This window comes from Phlebotomus papatasi, chromosome 1 (assembly GCF_024763615.1).
Source record: "Phlebotomus papatasi isolate M1 chromosome 1, Ppap_2.1, whole genome shotgun sequence".
NCBI classification, from domain to species: Eukaryota; Metazoa; Arthropoda; class Insecta; order Diptera; family Psychodidae; genus Phlebotomus; species Phlebotomus papatasi.
Window position 1 is genome coordinate 23,468,782 of NC_077222.1, and position 20,152 is coordinate 23,488,933.

At 32.6% G+C, this 20,152-nt stretch overlaps 1 protein-coding gene across 2 annotated transcripts in view; it reads left to right on the forward strand.

Moving 5' to 3' along the window:
• The window catches only part of LOC129798267 (protein pellino), a 97,775-nt gene extending 81,583 nt beyond the window's left edge, over positions 1-16,192 (forward strand). For both annotated transcript variants that reach the window (XM_055841319.1, XM_055841320.1), the window contains exons 5-8: positions 6,946-7,233; positions 7,376-7,529; positions 11,726-11,903; positions 15,929-16,192. In XM_055841319.1, coding sequence (XP_055697294.1) covers positions 6,946-7,233; positions 7,376-7,529; positions 11,726-11,903; positions 15,929-16,055 — 747 coding nt within the window. In that variant the 3' untranslated portion in view covers positions 16,056-16,192. The remainder of the gene's footprint in view (positions 1-6,945; positions 7,234-7,375; positions 7,530-11,725; positions 11,904-15,928) is intronic.
• The last annotated feature ends 3,960 nt before the right edge of the window (positions 16,193-20,152 follow it).

The following is a 20,152-nucleotide window of genomic DNA, read 5'->3' on the forward strand; positions in this document are numbered from 1 at the left end:
ATAAAATGGAATTGCTGCTATTTTTCCATCTTTCCATTTATGATTACTACCAACAATTATTACAGCAATTGCTTCCTGGAAAATGGTTTTCAGTTGTTCACCATTTTTTTACATGATATTATTTTTAAAGTCCCCTTTTTTGTTTGAGATAAATTTAATTTGAAATGTATTTTTTATGGACTATTTCGGGATGGATTTTATGGGAGGTTATGTTAAACATAACCTTAAAAAAATCCGTATGTTAATCCCATAAATTTCCCCAAGAGAAAAATATTCGAAGATCGGTTTCGAAAGCCAAAGAAAAGCTAAATTTTATTTCTCGTTTCGTCCGCATGGTGGCGGATGTATTTCATGTTCGAATTTCGGAGTAGATCTTCAAAAATTCTAAGATCTATTTGAAAAGCCAAGAAAAGAGACGTTCTTACTTCTTGATACTTTCGCAAGGTGGCTGAAGTACATCCTGTTCGAATTTCGAAGTCCTCAAGTGTGAAAATATGTGTTGGTCTTCACTTTGTTGTAAGGAACAATACAGAGCAACGACGTTTATTGTTTCTGTTCCATTTTATTTAATCACTCCGTAATCACTGAGCAACTCTTTCGCGAGCTTTTCATTGCAATATTTCATAAATTTTCCCCAACTTGTTCGAAAATTTAGTATGAAAATTCGAAATTGAGTTTGAATTCTTCGAATATCAACGACTTTTTTGTGCAAATATGAAACTATTCATCTTTTAGCGGAGACACTTTCTGAAGAATATAACTTCGGCTATGAGCACTGCGATTCTCGAAGTCTGATTTTGTCTTAGTTTAAAATTAAAACAATTACATAAAAAATTCTATTACTTTATATGTTGATAGAAATTTACCTAATTTATAAAATTAAAATAAGATTAAGAAGTTAGATCAATTTTCTGCTTGTTGAGACGGAAAATAAAAATTTTCTGAATAATTTGCTTTATTACTTTTGCAACCCCTTATTACAATTTTTCTCAAATTGAATACTAAATACAAATGCAAGCTTAATGTTTTTTCTCTAAACTTCAATATAAACTTTATGAGTTTTTTTTCTCATGCCTTCTCAAATAATTGCATCAAAAATAGAAATAAAGTTTATGACTGCAAGAGGCACTTGATCTTGCAGCAAAACAATGAGAATCTTTGTACAATTTTCTGTCTCGCTGTAACTCGAACAGTAGATTAAACCATAATGTTTAGACCTCATTTAATTAACACATGTACTTTTTGTGCATACACGAGCATGGCTCTAAATGAGTGTTTATGCAAGATTGAAAGCAAACTAGTGTGCAAGTTAGCAATGATAAGATATAGAGAAAAACCATCATTTTCTCTTATCTTTCTAACCACTTTTGTTCAACAATTAATGCACTATTGTCAGACTCTTTTCACCTTTTTATAGAATATCGCACTTGATGAGTGATATTAAAATTTATTGAGTTGTTTGACTAAGAAATTGTCTATCATTTATACAATACAAGAATAAACATTGAAAAATTAATTCTACAGACGTACTACATAGATTATTTTTACAATAGTTACAATTTTTTCCGTCTCATATTGATTGAGTTTATATGCGATCATTTAATTTAGATTAAACTGAACTCTTCTGAAAATTTAAAATGTAATCCTAATTGTTTATATGAAAAAGTGTTTTTTTTAATGTAAGCAAGGGAGCCAATGAGTAATTTCTTAGTTAAAATGGATAATAGAAGCTCCAGAAGGCACTTTAAAGTCAAAAACTGGAGTCCTGATGTCTCGAGAGGTTTATATTTGTTTGAAGTACCTTTTAGAACTCCTTGTAGACAAAAAGTGAGGTTAAGTGATTCCAGAAGACTGCAAAAAGGGTAATTTTGAGGTATTTTAAAGTTATTTTGCGACAAATTGCAAATAATATTTATACTCTTTGTAGTAGTAGCCAACATCCTGAAAACCAAAATGACAAATGGGGCCAAAATCCCGAACGGACAAAGTCCTGTAAAGGATGGAATTATACGGAGGATAATGCGTGGAGTAATTTCGCAAAACATAGAAAATTTCCCTATGGATCCAGCAAACACTGGTCTAATTGTGGAAAACTTTAGCACTTTTAAGAATGCAGGATTTTTTGTTTTTCGGAATTTTGGCTTTTTTCGAGAATGAGCCCGATCACAAGTAGATTTTGATTCTCCAATAGTTCGAAGAATTCAAATTCAATTTCGAATTTTCATACTAAATTTTCGAACAAGGTGGGGAAAATTTGTCAAATGTCATACTAAAAAGCTGACAAAAGAGTGACTCAGTGATTATGGAGTGATTAAATATTGGGGCAAGAACAGAGTAAGCGTCGTTGTTCTGTTTTCTTTTCTCACAACAATGCGAAGACCGACACATTTTGACACTTGAGGACTTCGAAATTCGAACAGGATGTAACTTCCACCACCTTGCGAAAGCATTAAGAAGTAAGAAAGTCTCTTTTTTGGATCTTCAAATAGATTTTCGAATTTTTCAAGATCTACTTCTGTACGGAAAGAATATCTCCTATTCCGAATTGAAAAATTTCGTTTGTTTCCATTTGTCCCAAATCCAAAATCATTCCGAATAGCAATGCTTCGTACTCTCGTATTAGTTTTTCTAGTTGCAGTAAACAATTGAGTTCTAGTAGGGTCTAAAAAAATTTTTCTCGTATCAAAATTTAAGCATTTTGAGAAAATTGCGAACTACCGTAGATGCGAGGAACTTTGCTATCCAGTTGTTCGTAAGCTTTTCTCTCAGTCTAGCCTTTAAGGATGGTCTTTACCGATCGAACATAGTTGATTAGATAGGTGAAGTGAAGACCATCCTTAATTTCTAGAATTAAGAAACGGTTTACGAACAGTAAAGTGGCAGTAACCCGCATCTTCGGTACCCCAATCTACGTTAGATTTACATATTTTAATCAACCTCAATTGTTTCTTCTATTTTTTCCTATCTTTTCTTATTAAAATATCCAGGAAATAGATATTTACAAAATTTAGTCTAAACTAATCTAAAATACTCACATATAAACATAGCCATTGGGAAAGTCATCCAAACTTCAACAAACTCATTTCTTCGTCATCCTTTTGCAGTGGCGCAAAACTTGTATCCTTGACCATTTTAGTATAAACATCTTCATATAAATGTGTACTCTACTAATCAATTTAATCCACCATTTCTCATATAATCTCGACCTACTTTCTTCATCGTCCACAATGTACAAAAACAAACACAAATGTCTCGTATTACTTTGGAGCTGAATGCGTGAAAGAAAATGAGGGTTGAACGGTGTCAAATGGTGGATTTGCACTTTAAAAAATTTTCTATTGAGTTGTAATGTCAAAAGGAAACGGTGAAAAACCTTCAGAGTGTTTTTTTTATGTAACCAATTGTCTTGGAATGAGAACAAGACATATAGTGCAAGAAATAAAATGTATCCATATATTTTAAGGCCAAAAAACAAACTACTTTAGCATTAACCCAAACACAATCCTCATAGTTTTAAATTGAGAAAACTCCTGCAGAAATCACCTTTTTTATGTGTTTCTCTCTTACATCCAATTTTGTGCCGTGTCCAATTGAAAAACAAACGACACACAGAAAAGCAATTAGGAGGGAAAAAATATTAACCCAATTAAGTGAATTTGTTGCTCAAAGTTATTTAATGTGTCTTCCAATGTCTCGTTTCATTTTATCAATTTTGTATATAGTGACAGAGAAAACAGGATTTGTTAAGAGGTCCAATGTTTGCACAACACCCTTTAAAAAACTGCATCAAAAACTTCAATTGGGCTCTTAAATTAGCTCAAGCGGGGAGTATTTAGCATATAGGAAATTTTTTGTGTATTTTTTTTAAATAGAACCGAACTTTTCAACAGAAAGTTTGAGAATGAAAAATTGAGAACAGTTGCCAGCGCCACTCGTGAGGAAATATAGCGCCATCGTGTGGAAAAAAATCAATCATTAGATTAATTCAGAATCATTTCCAATTCTAATATCATTTCCAGCATTAAACTTATACACAAGATGAAGCAATGAATTAAATAATAAATCATTAATAAGTAAGATGCAACAGCCCTTCCATAATGACATAACCTCATTTTATCCTAGAACTAAACAGAGGATGTAATATATTAAATCCCTCGACTTTTTCATCCCCTAAAATTTCCACCTTCTATACCCCCCCCCCCATTTTCCCAAGAAATATTTGCATTTCAGACGATTTCTGAGAAAGATCTCACGCTATTTGTCATTTTCATCATTTTTGGATATGTTTTAGGGATTACCCAGGCGGACATTTTTCCCTAAACGAAAATTCCGTTGAATCATTCCTAATAACGTTTTCTCAAGGTGAAGGGTTAAAAGGGCTCTAGAGAGCGTATTTATAAACCAAATAGTATCATGTTTAGGGTTGTTGGAAAGGTCTAGAAATTTCCGATAAAATTGAACCGGCTTCAATCGATTATAAATTGTTTAATTGGTTACTTTTTAACTGAAATTTAATAATATTACTCCCATACGGTGTATTTCGGGCAATTGAGTAATTTATAAATTTGTTCAAATTGGTTGTGAATCAGTAAGGAACCGGTTATAAAGCCGATAAGTAATTTTTTGTTCGAAAATTAGTTCTATTACTCTTATTACTATTTTAGGGGATTTTTTGAGTTATTTATGAATAGGGTTAAATCGGTTGAGAAGCGGTGAAAGGGCAATATTGCAAAAGTTCTTTTGAGGTATAGCATCTTAGTCACGAATTTGAGCAATTCGCAAAGCCTAGGACGCTTTGTCACGACTTCTAGCTGAGATTCTTTACAATCTCAGCTTTTGTGGTCACAGGTGAAATCCGACCTAGTCATATCAGGCCCAAATTTTGGATTTGCTTTACATTTCCAACAACAACCTTAACAATTACTTTAACATTTCTAAATTAAAATTTTTTAAACATACTAGAAAAAAGTTATCAAAATTTAAAAAAAAACTCAAGTTTTAAGAAGTGTTTCTATTTTATTGGCCGCCACTGTATATCACGAATATAATATGCACTAAAATTCGATTTTCGTAGACGTCTCTCCCGTCCGACCCGTCCGTCTCGTCCGGAGTACAAACGCTTCTGGAGAGAGAACGGAGAGAGATGTCGACAAGCGGTTTTCGGTAAAGGTTAAATGTCGATGGGTGGCTAGAAGTAGGCGATGTCAGATCCACCCCCACCCCCTAGTGCCGCCATTTTGAAACACCCCCAAATTTTGTTCTTTTTTTTCAATAACTTAGCCCCTATGGCATCGATCGATCTCAAATTTTAGTATGTTATAGTTGGACCTAAAAGCTTTCGATTAAAAAAAATTAAACCCCCCCACCCGACCTTCCTAACCCAAGCTAGAGGGGGTCAAAAATTCAATTTTCAAAGGCCATATCTCCGGTTCTGATTGTCAGAACTTGAAAAATTTTGGTGTTTTGGAAAGCTATAGTGGAGTATAAAAACCCTTATGATACCCCAATTTCATACGATTTAATCGAAGGTCCTATTAATTGAAAAATCGATTTTCGATTATTCGATCTCGCTCGAATATTTCGAAAACCAGACGATGCTTTTCCTTTAAATTTTAATATATTGTAGTTGAGGTCGAGACCTTTCCAACGGTGGGTCGCATTCTTCCCTCGATGCTCCCTGATCCGAGCTATAACCACAAATGTCTTGATCGGACTGCATTTTTGGTGTTTCTGAAGCGATTTTGACAAAATTTTAGTATATATTGTATCTGAGATCAAGGTTTTTCTAACGATGGGTCCTATCCGTCTCTACCCCAAAAAAAATTTTCTGTGTGTAGACAACTTTAGGTTTAGGCAATGATTTGAGTGTTTTACAGTAGATTCTCACTCAATTGGCTCTTTTTTAATCGGGCGAAAAATTTTGTTGACAATTTTCACGTTTAAATTATGAAGCTAATTCGCTCAAATTCGCTGCAGTTCTTCCTATTTTATCGTGATTCTTTATAATTAAGCGCTTTTTGTGGAATTTACAAAGGCTTTGACGCCCAAATCTGTCGATAAACCAGATAACATTTTGCCCCAAATGCCCAATTGAGAGAGAGTCTACTGTATAAATCGGTTGTGAACCTGTCACGAACCGGTTATGAACATGAACCGATAAGTAATTGTGAGAAAATCAGTTCTATTACTCTTAAAACTATTTTATGGAATTTTTTTAAAGTGATTTATGAATCGTTTTACATCTGTAGAGAATCGGTAAAAGGTCAATATTGCAAAACTTATTTTGAGGTTACAGCATCCAAGTCACAAGTTCGAGAATTTCGCAAAACCTGGGTGCTTTGCCACTTTTTTTTTTATAAAATCAATTGTCAAACTCAAAAGAGGAACATCATGAATTTGATTATTTTTATAAACATGGGGCTTAAAGTTTAGTCCACTTTAGTAACATAAAAATTTTATCCCATTCCTTTCAAGAAAAAAAAGGATAAGAAAGCCAATGATAAGCCTATCAGTTCTATTCAAATTTGGCTCAATTTTAGATTTAACCCAATCTACCCTATTAATTTTCTTTAATTAATTAATAATTAATTTTCTCTTAATGCTTTGGTTTTTTTTTTTTAAATGCTTTTTATGACAATTTCCGAGAAGTTTGATATAAACGAAGAGTTTCTATAAGTATTTGTGCAAATGTTGCATGTTCTACCTAGATCTAGAACAGGTCAAGGACTTGGATTTCATACAAAATCGACCTCACATTCCAAAATTCCGATGTCTTTCTAAAAATATCACATATTTTAAGAGTTCAAAATGCTAAATGCGTTTAAAGGCTAAAATGTCATAGGTTAGAACACGAACATTATTAATTTTTAAAAACTGTCTCAATATCTCCACCTAAACTCCTCCTTATTTTCTGTTTTATTTTCTCTCTATTTTTTTCTTTTAAAGGAGAAAGCGACAAAGTGGCAAGACAATGTTGAGATTGATGGTCTGACGACAAATGGTGTCTTAATAATGCATCCTGAGGGCCAATTTTGTGGTGGAAATGCCAAATGTGGTCTGTGGCGTGAGTGTTCAGTGGGAGGAGATGTGTTCAGTTTGCGTGAATCGCGATCGGCCCAACAGAAGGGTGTTCCTGTGTTCGATGAGTCCAATATACTTCAGGATGGGACTCTAATTGATTTATGCGGTGCTACTCTGCTGTGGCGATCGGCCGAAGGACTCCACAATTCACCAGTAAGAAATATTTAGAAATTTTCTTTTATTTTTTTGTTTCTTTTTGGTTTTCATGCGTAATTAATTATTGGATTTTTTCTCTCTCTCTCTCTCTCTCTCTCTCTCTCTCTCTCTCTTCTTTTTTCTAATCCATCCCAAATAGACCAAAAGAGACCTCGAAAAATTAGTGGATGAAATCAATGCTGGACGTCCACAGTGTCCGGTTGGCCTCAACACATTAGTAATTCCACGGAAGGTTACTCTTGGTGAACATGTAAACCAGCCCTACGTGTATTTAAATTGTGGCCATGTCCAAGGTTAGTTGCTATCACATGCTCTTATTATTTTGCAGGGGAGAGAAAAAATGTCAGAAATGATGGAAGAAGAAGAGGGTTTGTGGAATTCAAAGGGAAAGTCGATTTCCTATATTTTTTTTTTCTTTTTCACCGTGAAACATAATTTTCCTCAGAAGTCAATTTATATCCAACTTTTCATTGCTCAACTGTCAAGGGAAAAGCTTTCTCAATGCAGGGCTTTTATTCTCGATTTTTTTTTTTTTGAGGAAAATTTCACATGGGAAAAATTTTCCATGTGGAATGCTTTGGGAAAAGGGCAATTTTCGTGTGGAATCTCACAGCGCATTTTTGTTGAAAATCTTTGTGAGTTCCTTTGGAAAATTTGGGAATTCCGAAAAAATTCGATTGTCAGACTTAGGAGAATATGTTCTTTTTTTTCTAGGGGTATTTCATAAAAGGAAAAAAGATACATGTGATTTCTGTTTCTAGAAACATGCATGTTTTATCGTCAGATTATCTGAAGAAGCAGGAAAATTTCATGGAACATGGAAATAGATATTTGAAAACAGATTCTGTTAGATACATGATAAAAATTTCCATTCTGCTATTCTCGAATGTTTCTGTGATTCTTAGATGAATTTTCCCGTTTCCAAAGGTATTTCCGTGTTTTTATAATGCTATTTTGCATTTGTAGAAACATTTTCATGTTTCTTCAAAGCGTTTCTGGAGTTCTATAAAAGGTATCATATTTATAGGACGCATTTAAGCGTCTTTAGAAAGGTTTTCTTGTCACTTAGATGCTTTTATGCATTTCTAGAAACATTTTCCATGTTCTAAGCACGTTTCCGTACATCTAGGGTGCGTTTCTGCGCTTCTAGAAACACTGGTGAAAATAAAAGGATCACTGGGGATCTTTTAAAAAGTATCAATATTTCGACACTTATGTAATTACAGAATAAGGGCAGAATCACATTGACAATAAAATGCTAGCCGTAGCCTCACCGTATTTCGTTAATTAACGCATTTTCATTGCAATTCGTACGCAAATTTTCGATTACCGTATTACCTTATCTCATATTCGGTGGCACTAGGTGAAAATAATATAAAAAGTAATAAAGCGAAAATGCGATAAACGGTAAGAAAAAAACTAAGAGAAATGAATCGTAGTTTTTTTGCTCACCCTTTACCGCATTTTCGTTTTATTTCTTCAATTTTCTTATATTATTTTCACCTATTGCAACCGAGTATGAGATAAGGTATTACGGTAATCGAGAATTTGCATAAGAATTGCAATGAAAGTACGTAAATTAACAAAATACGGTGAGCATTTTACTGTCAATGTGATTCTGGTTTAAACGAATAAAACAATGAAGAAATCATCTTTCGTGCTCGCTCAGATGAAAAATATGTTATGATTAATAAGTTTACGATAAAGCTTGTTTTAATGTCAAGGGCTCTACACATTGGGTGCAGTTTTCATAAAAATTGCATTTTTGACAGAATTCTGACGTTTTACCAAAAAGCAATTTTTGACGAAAATTGTTCCGAATGTGTAGATGGTCTTAATAACACTATGCAACACGGTTTTTTTAACGGAGATCTCACATGGTACGTTTGATAGAGTCAAGTCCCCTGATTAAGAATCTGGTCTTGGTTTTGCTCCTATACGTAACAATTTTTTTTTATTAATACTTTTATATTTTTTCTGCTTTGCCTTACATTATCCGTTATATCTCAGGTTCTAGTGAACGGAACTTGAAAAGTGTGGGTGCGTTGGAAAGCTCATTAGTCGAGCTTCAATTTTGATAATAACAAAAAACCTTGTAAAACCACTCCTTCGGGGTGTAAAATTGAAGTTTCTCTAAAAATTACCAAAAAAATGGTCCTAAAGTGAGGTTTTAAAAATTTGTATAAAATAAACTAAACAAAATATTAAAAATCCAATGATACCAGGTGATAGGCCACACTTAGAACTACAATTTTGTTCATCTGAGACATCGCACTCCGATCACTCTAAATACCCCATTTGTTGGTTTTTATCATTTTCCAAAAATATGAAGTACATATTTTAAAGCAAATTTCCTAAAGATTTCTGAGAAAACATCTTTTAAAACTTGTGTGAAACATACATAGCTGTTGAGATCCTTCTTTAATTCGATCGGGGGGAATTTTTTATTATTCTTACAACCTTTTCCGTATTTCTCAGATGTCTTTGTGTGTTTCTAAGTACCGTTTCTGTATCATTTGAATGCGTTCATCCGTTCTGCACAATATTGTATCATTCTAAGTTTTTTTTTCGTGAAAAGTTGTAGTGTTTCTAGATTGCGTGTATGCGTTTCCAAAAACGTTTTTCTACATCTACACTGAGAGAAGTCCGAAAAAGTTAAAATAACATTCCGGAAATGTTTATTTTACCCTGCAGTAGCGATCCGAAATCGGTGTAAATATTACCCTTTTTAGGTGTATTAGAGGTTAAAGTTACCCTTTTTCATGTTAATTTTACCCTTACAAAGGTGTAAAATTAACATTAAAAAATGTTGATATATTTTTACACCTGTAAAGTGTTAAAATTATGAGCAAAAAGAAGTTAATCGCAACCCTTTTTTTTCTCAGTGTAGGGGTTATTTTCGATTCTTTCAAAACTTTTTTGTATTACTAAAGGTTTCTAGAAATGTTTCTGTGTCATTTGGATGTGTTTATGAGTTTCAGTTTAAAGTTTCAGTGATCCTAAGCTGCGTTTGTGCTTTTTTAGAAACGTTTTTGTATTTTAAAATATTTTCGATTTTTCCGTAACGTTTTTGTATTATACTAAAGGTTTCTATAAATGTTTCTAAGTTATTCGAAAGTGTTTGTGCATTTCTAAAGAAAATTTTCTTTATTCTACTATCTTTTCCATGTTTCTTGGACACGTTCTAAGTTGCGTAGTACGTATGTGTTTCTAAACAGGAATCCGTTATTCTAGAAACACCTCTGTTTGTCTCGGATATATTTCCGCTGTTATTGGAATATTTCAGTGGTATTTATTTGGATTTTGCATTTTTATGCAAGTTTCTGTGATTCTAGTAAAGTTTTTGAGTTACAGGAAGCGTTAAACGTTGATTAAATAAATGAATGAATGAATGAATGAAATTTAAAGGAACCTTATTGAAACGTTTTCGTGTCTGAATGAGTTCTTAGAGAAGATTCCGTGGTTCTTAAATGTCTCTCTACTGGAAAGACTAGAAGTGTCTCCTTATTAAAATGCACTTTTTCGCAATTTCAGAAACTTTTTTTTCGGTCAAATTATTTGTGTGTCTTGTCCATAAAATGAGTCACCCCTAGCTTTTTATAGTATTTGCTGTCGTTTCTTGCTAGATTCAGAGAGAATGTAGATCGACGGTTGCGTTAACAGGGATATTTCGATGAACAAATAAGAAACAAATTAACGAATAAAAAATATAAGAACTACGATTTTGAAAATTATATTTTTTTATTTACGTTTTTTAGTTTATATTAAATGAAAGAGTAGAATTTCAAAAAAAAACTATTTTTTGTGATGAAGAAAAAAATAATTCAAAGCGACAAGTGAATATAAACAGTTTGGTCAGTAAAAATTAATAATGACCATTTATTAAAATCGAGTTATTCGACTTTTATTCTGTGCAGTCGGAAGTAACGAGGGAGATGTTTTGAAGCTGTGAATGATGGAAGATTCGTACTTCTTGATTTTTTCGATGATCCTTAACTTTCTAGGGACCAATTTGTAAATAGTGACCCCCCCAAAACGCATTTAATCAGAAAATATCAATTATCTTGTACAACATACCATTTTCTTTTTATCTGAGACACATTCCTGTATTTGGAAAAGCGAGATTACGTCCTAATATTCAAAAATCAAAATTCTATATTGTATTTTGAAAAAAAATCTATAAAAACTCCCCGTTTAACCTCAGAGAATTTTTCACGAGGGGAACTCATGAATAAGACTCCATACGAAAAGTGCTACTTTTCTCATGGGAATATTTCCCTGAATTTCGAAAATAATTGCCAAGCAGAGTATTCCTATATTTACTTCACTTAGTCATTAAATTTTCATCATCCAGAATGACAATGAATTGTAATGATTGATTTAGGAAAGGCTAAAACATTATTTTTTTGTCCTTTTTGTGCCTTCCCTCTCTCTCTCTCTCTCCCTCCTGTCCACCTGACAATTGTGCAAACTGTAATGACACCAAAAGGACATCATGATTGGGGTCAGGACAAAAGTACCGGAGCCAGACGGTGTCCGATGTGCCTGGAAATGGGACCCGTTGTGACACTCTGTATGGGAATTGAACCTGCCTTCTACGTTGACTCTGGACCACCAACTTATGCATTTAATCCATGTGGTCACATGGCGACAGAGAAGACAGTCAAGTAAGTTTGATGAAAGAGAAAAAAAAAATCACCCAACCTTTAAAAAAAAAAATTGCAAAACTTCTTTTAAAAGTCCAAAGAGACCTCGAAAAAAAAATTCAGATTAATCTATTTGGCTGTGAATATGAGCTAATTTTTGTAGATTTCCTTTCATATTGCTTTTTGACCATGATGTATTATTTGCTGAGAAATAAGTGAAAATTACACGCAATTTTGGAGGTATTGATGACAGAAGATTGATGAATTGGACAAAGTTATTACGAAAAAAAAACTGTAATTTGAGTGACATAATTTTGCTTCACACAGAGAATATTTACTGTTAAAACGATTTGTTCATAATACGTTTTTATTTTTGCTGGAGATCTTCCCTCAAATATAAAAAAAATGCAATTGAATATTCAATTGAAATATGTTTTGTGTCGCTTCGATCTGCAATTGTCGTAATTTACTCTTCACCATTATTGCCTGAAAGTCAATCTCTTATAAACTAAACTTTGTTGTAATATCATTATTAATAATATTTTCTAAAAAAAAATTAATGAAATTCGAATATGCTAAAAAGGGCTTAACGTTTTTCGGTCGTGTAAGTACTTTATCTAACTCATTTTTTCATGCATTTTACAAATGGCGAACCTCGTGGACTATAGCAGAAACAAGCGTGATATTCTTTTGTTCACGGATGCGATTCCTTGAAGGATATACTCTCAATTTCACACCTCAGTAGCGTAATTTCTCCAGAGATTCCATCCTAATTCCCGTGGTTGAATTTGCCGGAGATTTTAGAAAGAAAATTCCTAATGTAAATATCGGAATTTGGGTAGGAAAGTTACCATATTTTCCGAGAGAAGAAAATTCCAATGGAAACGCCTGTGATCTACCTGGAAAATTTCTAAACTTTCCCGTCCGTCCGGCCGCTTTTCGAAGCTTAATAGCTTTCGAACTAAGAAGGATATCAACTTGCGGTTTTTTTTTGTTTTTTCTAAATAGCTCCGCCCCTATAGCATTGATCAATCTCAAATTTTAATATATTGTAGCTCGGCCTTAGAGCTTGCGATCAGTATCAAACATAAGGTCCCCTAACTCCCCTCCCCTGACCCAAGTTATAAGGGTCCAGAAAAAATTCTTAAAATGACCATAACTCCGGTTCTAATTGACAGAATTTTAAAAAGAGAGAGAATTTTGGAAATTTCTCATGAAATGCCACCTCCATAGCAAAAGAAAGCGGAATAGGAATAACAAGCGAAAAATTCCTCGGAATTTTCCAGTATTTTTCCTTAAAAAAATCCATGGAAATTTTCCGTAATAGGTTCCAAGGAAAATTTGATGGATTTATGCTGGATTTTTTTCTGTGGAATATATTCGTGGAATTTATGTGGATTTTTCCACCAAAATAAAATGGAGAAAAAATGAACCTGTCACATGCACCTCGTGATTTTACTTACGAATATTAAAGAAATAGCAAAGATTACGAGGATTATAATATGTTTTACTAAACCAGCAATAACGCATTAACACTTTGAGCAATAAAACATATTTTAAAAAAAAAAAAATTCACAAAATATATATTAAGTGACATAAAAACAATATTATTTTAGGTTGGCGACCTATATTTAATGTAATCACTTCACTATTATCTACACGAAACGCAGTGTCGCATAATTAATTATATTATAATTTCCACATGAATCACTAAAAATGTTTGCGGAAGGTTTGGAAATAAATTATCCACGTTGTCACAAAACCATTTTATTTGTTTGACATTCGAGAAAAATAGTGGAAAAAACCATGGGAAAGCCTGTGGAAAGATAGTGGAATTTTCCATAGGATTTTTCCAGCTTATCCCGCGGACGTTTCACGTGTGAGTTTCAGTATAAATATTCCGCGGAATTCAACGCTGGAATTCCAGTGGTTCGTACTTGAAATTCCATGGAAAACTTAGTGGAATTTTTGCGTCAAATTCCGCGGATTTTTGCAATTTGAACGCTAGTTTTCCACTGGAATTTCCGCGGAATTTTGCTATGGGATTGTCTAGTTCTTCACATGGACTATACGGTCGCTGTGGTCAAAAAACATATCCCAAAACAAAAATTAAATTATCTCGGCTACCGAGCAACTGATAAGATCAAATTTTTGGGGCAAAATTACAGCGGAGATTCGGGTATATATTTCACAACCATCTATCTGTCAGTTCATTTACCTCTTAGATATTTTGATTTAAATAAAAAGTTTGCAATTTTTCAGAAATTTGATTCCAAATATTGCTGTATTATATCTCTTAAGTTTAGTTCCAAATCGAATTTGCATGCTATCCGAGTTTGCTCACGTTAAGAATCTCACCTACAATAAGCTGATCTAGGCTTATTACTGGCTTCTAATTTCTGAACCTTCTCTTAGAAAAAATACTTTTTTCTCCAGCATATCTTTTAGATAGGGATAATTTAATGAAATCGAAATACACGTCTTCTTTCATTCTGAAACGTTTTGCATACACAGCTCTCTCCGATATCCGGCACTTCGATATACGGCTGACAGCTGCCAAACACTCTGACAGTTGATGAATTCAACTTTTTTTTTTTACGAAACATGCAGCTTTTCAGGATGAATTAAAATGTTATTTCCACTTTATCAAAGCCTTTGATACTTAATTGTGGTACAAAATGAAACATAAGCGCACCATCGAAGAAAATTCTGTTGTTTTTCGACAGAAAATAAATTCACACAGCGCAAAATAGATAAAACCGTTGACCAATTCAAAAACCCCAAATGTCATTTTGTCCCCCTGTCAGTCGGATATCCGAGAGAGCTGTGTAAATCCCTTTCATTTTACTGAAAATTGGATTGAACTACAGTGGACTCTCTGTAATTCGGGCATTTGAGACCGAAATGTCAGCCGAATTAGAGAGAAATTCTGGCGTCAAACTTTGGCTATATGGACCCGAGTGAGTCCGACAGCCTTACATAAAACAGAAGAAGAAGAAGAAGGCGTCAAACTGTTTGAAATGTAACGATTTTTTGTTCATCTGAATGCACATATTAAAGTTTACACACTCAAATTTCGTGAGAATCCCTTAATAATGCTAAATAACATCATACTTAGACAAACCATGGTGAATTTAAGGATATTTGCTTCATTCGATAATCATAGTCAAACTTAAAGAAATGTCAACAAACTTTTTTCGAATTTAACTGCTGCCCGAATTAAAAGGTAGCCCGATCTTAAAAGAGCCGAATTAGCGAGAATCTACTGTAAATTGAATTTGGTGTGATGTTCAAAAGAATAAGAAGAAGAATGCAAAAGAGCGACATAGTCATATGCAAAACGTTTGAGAGCGAAAGAGACGTGTATTTCGATTTTATAAAATTATCCTTATCTGAAAGGTTTGCCGGAGCCATTATGCCTTTGGCACACCTTTTAGCTCGGTCTAATTTCATGAAATCAAAATTTGCATCACATTCTTTTTGAAAAAATTGCATAAGTCTATCTCACTCTTTCGATCTCAAAATTGGACTGAACTAAATTTAATTTAGTGTGATGGCAAATGCAAAGTTTTTAAGGAAGAAAGGGATGTAAATTTTGAGTTTATGAAATTTACCTGATCTAAAAGGTGTGCCGGTGCCATTAAGAATTAATTCTAATATGAAATTCATTAAATTGTCAATATTTTCAACATTCCAAGCACCTTCGAGAGCTATTTGTGAAATTCACAATTATTTACAAATTTTTCTGAGTTAGATTAAAAAATGTAGTCATTAATTTGTTTTTTTGCAAAAGAAATTAATTTATCATTGATTTCTGAATGTACCGAAGGTAGATATTGAAAATACAAATCAATATAATTTTCTTGAGATTAAATTCACAGCCTCAGGTCTCGTATCATTTCCAATAATTAATAATTTGATGAAGAAAAACCATTTCAAAAATCATATCTCTTTGCTCATGATGGAATTTTACTTATTAATGAATTTTTTTTTCTAGCTTCATTCACATTTATAATTGTTTCTGTTTTTTTCTTGAATTTCTGCAGATACTGGGCCAATGTGGATATTCCTCATGGCACAAATGGTTTCCAAGCAGTTTGCCCATTCTGTGCTACGCCTCTAGTCGGAACTCCGGGCTATATCAAATTAATTTTCCAAGATAATCTCGATTGAAGCAAATGAGTATGTTGATCGGTTGACTATTTCTTTACAAAATGCTTCACACAAAAAAAAAACTGTTTCAATGGATTTTTGTGGGCGTCTTGGGAGAAATTGAGAGGGTCTGATCAGAGGAATGATATATAGAAAAAGAGAAAGAAGAGTTACGCTAATTATTGTTAAATATTAGAGATGAAGATAGCAAGAAACAAACAAATTGATCATGAAAATCAATGTGCAGCGAGAAAATGATTTTTTTTCAGTGAGAGGAAGAATGTAAAAAATTGTGGAACATCACGAAATTGAAAGTTTTAAGTTAATAATTTTCTGTGAATTCAAATTGCAACAGGATTCTTTTTGTATTCCCGGTAAGTTTTATTTTTCCTTTCAATTGTCTGCCATATTTGATAACATTTTTTTTTTTATTATAAAATACTTTTTGTGATACAGTTCGTTTAATTTTAAATTTGAAGATTAGATGAAAAAAAATTTTTATTGAATTTATAGCAATTTCTTTGAATATTTTTTCAACGATTTTATTACATTTTTTTTTTTAAATTTTATTTTAAAAAGCGCATGAGAGAAAAATATTGACGCGCCGAAAGAAATTGCACATAAAAAAAATCAGAAACTACCCCACAATTTGATGTTGCGCAAGAAATAAGTAAAAAGAAAAATATCCTAAAGATGTCACCAAATTGTAAAGTTAAAAAGCGATTCACTATTTGCAAAGAAAATGGAAAATTTTTAAAATGAAGAGATAGATATTTCAAATGTATAGTTAAAAAAAAATTAATAAAAGAACAAAACTAATATTTTAATGAAAATTTAGCTAATTCCTTTAAAATCACGGATTTTTTAATTTGACAAAGAGGTTAGCTTTGAATGTGAGGTTATGTCTGACATAACCTGAAAAGAAAACAGAGCGTGTTTTATGTGTCAAGAACTTCTAAAATTTTCGGTTGAATTCAATTTTTATTAATGGGGCTAGTTCTTTAGTTCCATTTGTTAAAGAGGTTATTCCTTAATTTGAGGTTATGTACAGTCTAACCTCGATAAAGAAATTCGTCTCATAATAAATAATTTCCAAGTTCAAAAAAAATGAAATTCAAAAATAAACTACTCCTTTATTTCAGAATTATGAAACACTCGAGAATGAGTTTAATTGACTACGATTTCTATATTTTTGAGGTTAGGATTTGACGTATTTCATACTTAAAAAATCCCAATACCAAGCTTTTTGTTGAGAAGAAATTATTGATTACAAAAACCCCTACACGAAAAGTTAGAAATTCTGATAGACACAGTATTCTTTGAATTTCTTAGGTTAGGTTAAATATAACCTAACACTTTTCGGATTTACCTATTGAGCAAATAAACGATCAGCTGTAGTATTCTATATAATCTATTTGTGAGATCAATTGCCAAATTAAGTTTGATGAAAAACGAATCAACTGTGTTGAGATGATCAACGTGCAGCTTTGAGGTTATGTTGACGCGTCAAATAAGGTTTTGATTAATTTAAGAATTAAGGGTTGAAAATCTCTTTTAATACAGCTTTTTGAAGAATTTTCAAAATAGATCAAGCCGCTTTATTTTACTATTTGGGTTAAGGATGATTACATTTGGAATGTGAGGTTATGTATTATAACCTTAAATAAATACAGAATTCGTAAGGGAAAATTTTTACTGTGAGATTCTTGGAATTCCTTAAACAGAATTCACAATTCTTTATGGCTTCGGCACAACTTTTAGCTCAGGAAAATTTCATGAAATCAAAATTCGCAACTCTTTCTTTCTCACGGGTTTTGCATATACCTATCTCATTCTTTTGCACTCCAAATTCGATTAAGCTAAATTGAAATTGTTGTGATGTTCAAAAGAAGAAGAAGAAGAGTGCGAAAGAATGATATAGACATATGCAGAACTTGTGAGAAAGTGATTTGAATTTCGCCTTCATGAAGTATTCCCGATCCAAAAGGTGTGCCGGAGCCATTACAGAGCCTTTTCATTATATAATTTTTTTAATAATCAAATTTTAAAAAGAAAGAAAAAAGCATTTTTTAGCGAATGTGTTCAAGGGTACTTTCCGGAAGTGCATTTTCTGGAATAAATGTTGATCTCTAATTATAATTCAAGCAATTGGAGTATTTTTGGGGGAATTTACCGCAGAAATAATGAGCCTCAATTCTGTTTTTTAACCAATAAGTTCCTTTGAAAAGTTTGAGGTTATGATAAGTCTAATATTAAAAATCAAAAACAACATTTTATTTGATTGAAACTCGTAATTTGTCTTCTGGAATAATTTTTTGATGAATATTTAACCACTGACTACAATAAAACTAATTTGGAAATTTTTTTAGGCTGAGCAGAACAAATTCTAACCTCAAAATAATAAAAAGGAAATCTTGAAAGGATTATCTTTTTTTTAAATTCTGGAAGATACAAATTTCAGATGAAATTGAACATAGTATATTTTGCTTGTTCTTTAAGTAAAATCTACTTTTGTGTATAGGAAATTTAATTGTTTTGGTCCCTTTAAAAGCAGGTTTTTAGGTTATGTCATTTTGCAATTTAACCATAACGTCTGTTTATTGAATTTTCGCAATATATTGAACGGATTTATTTTTTTAATAATTGGTTTCTCGTTCGCCTCCATTTTTAGAAATTCAACCGAAAGATCTCATCCTCGATTTTACTTGACAGTTCAAAATCCAAAATTTATAGAACGACAATTTATATCTGAGACCTTTATTATTCAACATAATAATAATAATAATAATGCTAGCACAACATTCCATGAAGGAACAGGGCCTTCCCGCAACGGGATTTCTAGACATGCATCATTATTTTTTTCTTGTACGCAAAAAAATCCTGGTGACCTAAAGGGGATTCGCACACGGGACACTTGCATCATAGAGCGAGTGCTCTACCACTTGACCCATTGAGTCACATAATCTCAAAGAATTCTCCAAGTAAGGCGTTATAGAACAAAAATTCTTATATTATGCTCATAGCGCTCTTATTTCCATCAGTGAGACTTATTAATAGTAAAGCGGCGCACTCTTAAGGATCTCTTAAGACCTTGTACAGGAATTTCAATACAAAAATCTCCGTATAAGCCTTCTTAAGGTGCATTGAAACATTTATCAAGGCTTTGGTTCTATAAGGAAGCTATTTTGCTTCTCAGTATCTTTTAAAAATTTAGGTAATGCGCCTAATTGTTCATTTCACAAATAATAAATTACTTTATATTGTGAGGTTATGCTGAACATAACCTTCAAATTCCTCATGAAATAACCTTCCAGACATATCCATATTAATAAAGTTTGTTTGACGAAGATTGAATTAGTTTTTCAATAAAATTCAGGTGAATTTTAAAACTTGAAAAGTGTTGTTTTTATTCTAAACAGAAATATATCAGAGTCTCACCCTAGTCTAGTGGACGTAAAGATTTAGACTTAACCTTTAGAAATTAATTTATTACTTTTCCCAATATTTTCAAGGTATCAAGAAGATTTTTGAAGATTTCTCAATCTGAATTGAGACTTGTTTATTTTTTTGGTTAGGTTTAACATAACCTAAGATTCTGATATAACCTCTTGTACAAATTGAGGAAGAAAGAGTAAATGTTTTGGCGAAAAGTAAGGTTTTACTGTGAAAAATCATAACCTAGTGGAAGCTTTGTCATTTGAAAGCTTCGAATTTTATTCCAGAAACTGTCAACGTCGTCGATATAGTGGGAAGTGGGGCACCTTTGAATTGGGGTAGTTTTTAAATTGGGTTTCTTTCTCCCAAGGTTTAAATGAAGCTGAGCCTTATCATGATGTATTTTAGCTTTACAATAAGTTCCAGTTTCATTTAAAATAGAAGAAAAGCCCTATTTTAAAGCTAGTCCACTTCAAAGATGCCCCACTTCCCCTTACATAAAATACCGCCCGCCTGTAGGGGGAAGCGGGGCACCTTTGAAATCGGGATTTTTCTCATATGTTTAAATGGAACTGAGCCATATCATAATGTAATTTAGCTTCTCAATCTATTTGGGCACCTAAATTATATTACGATAAGGCTCAATTTTATTTAAAAATAGGTGAAAAATCCCAATTTCAAAG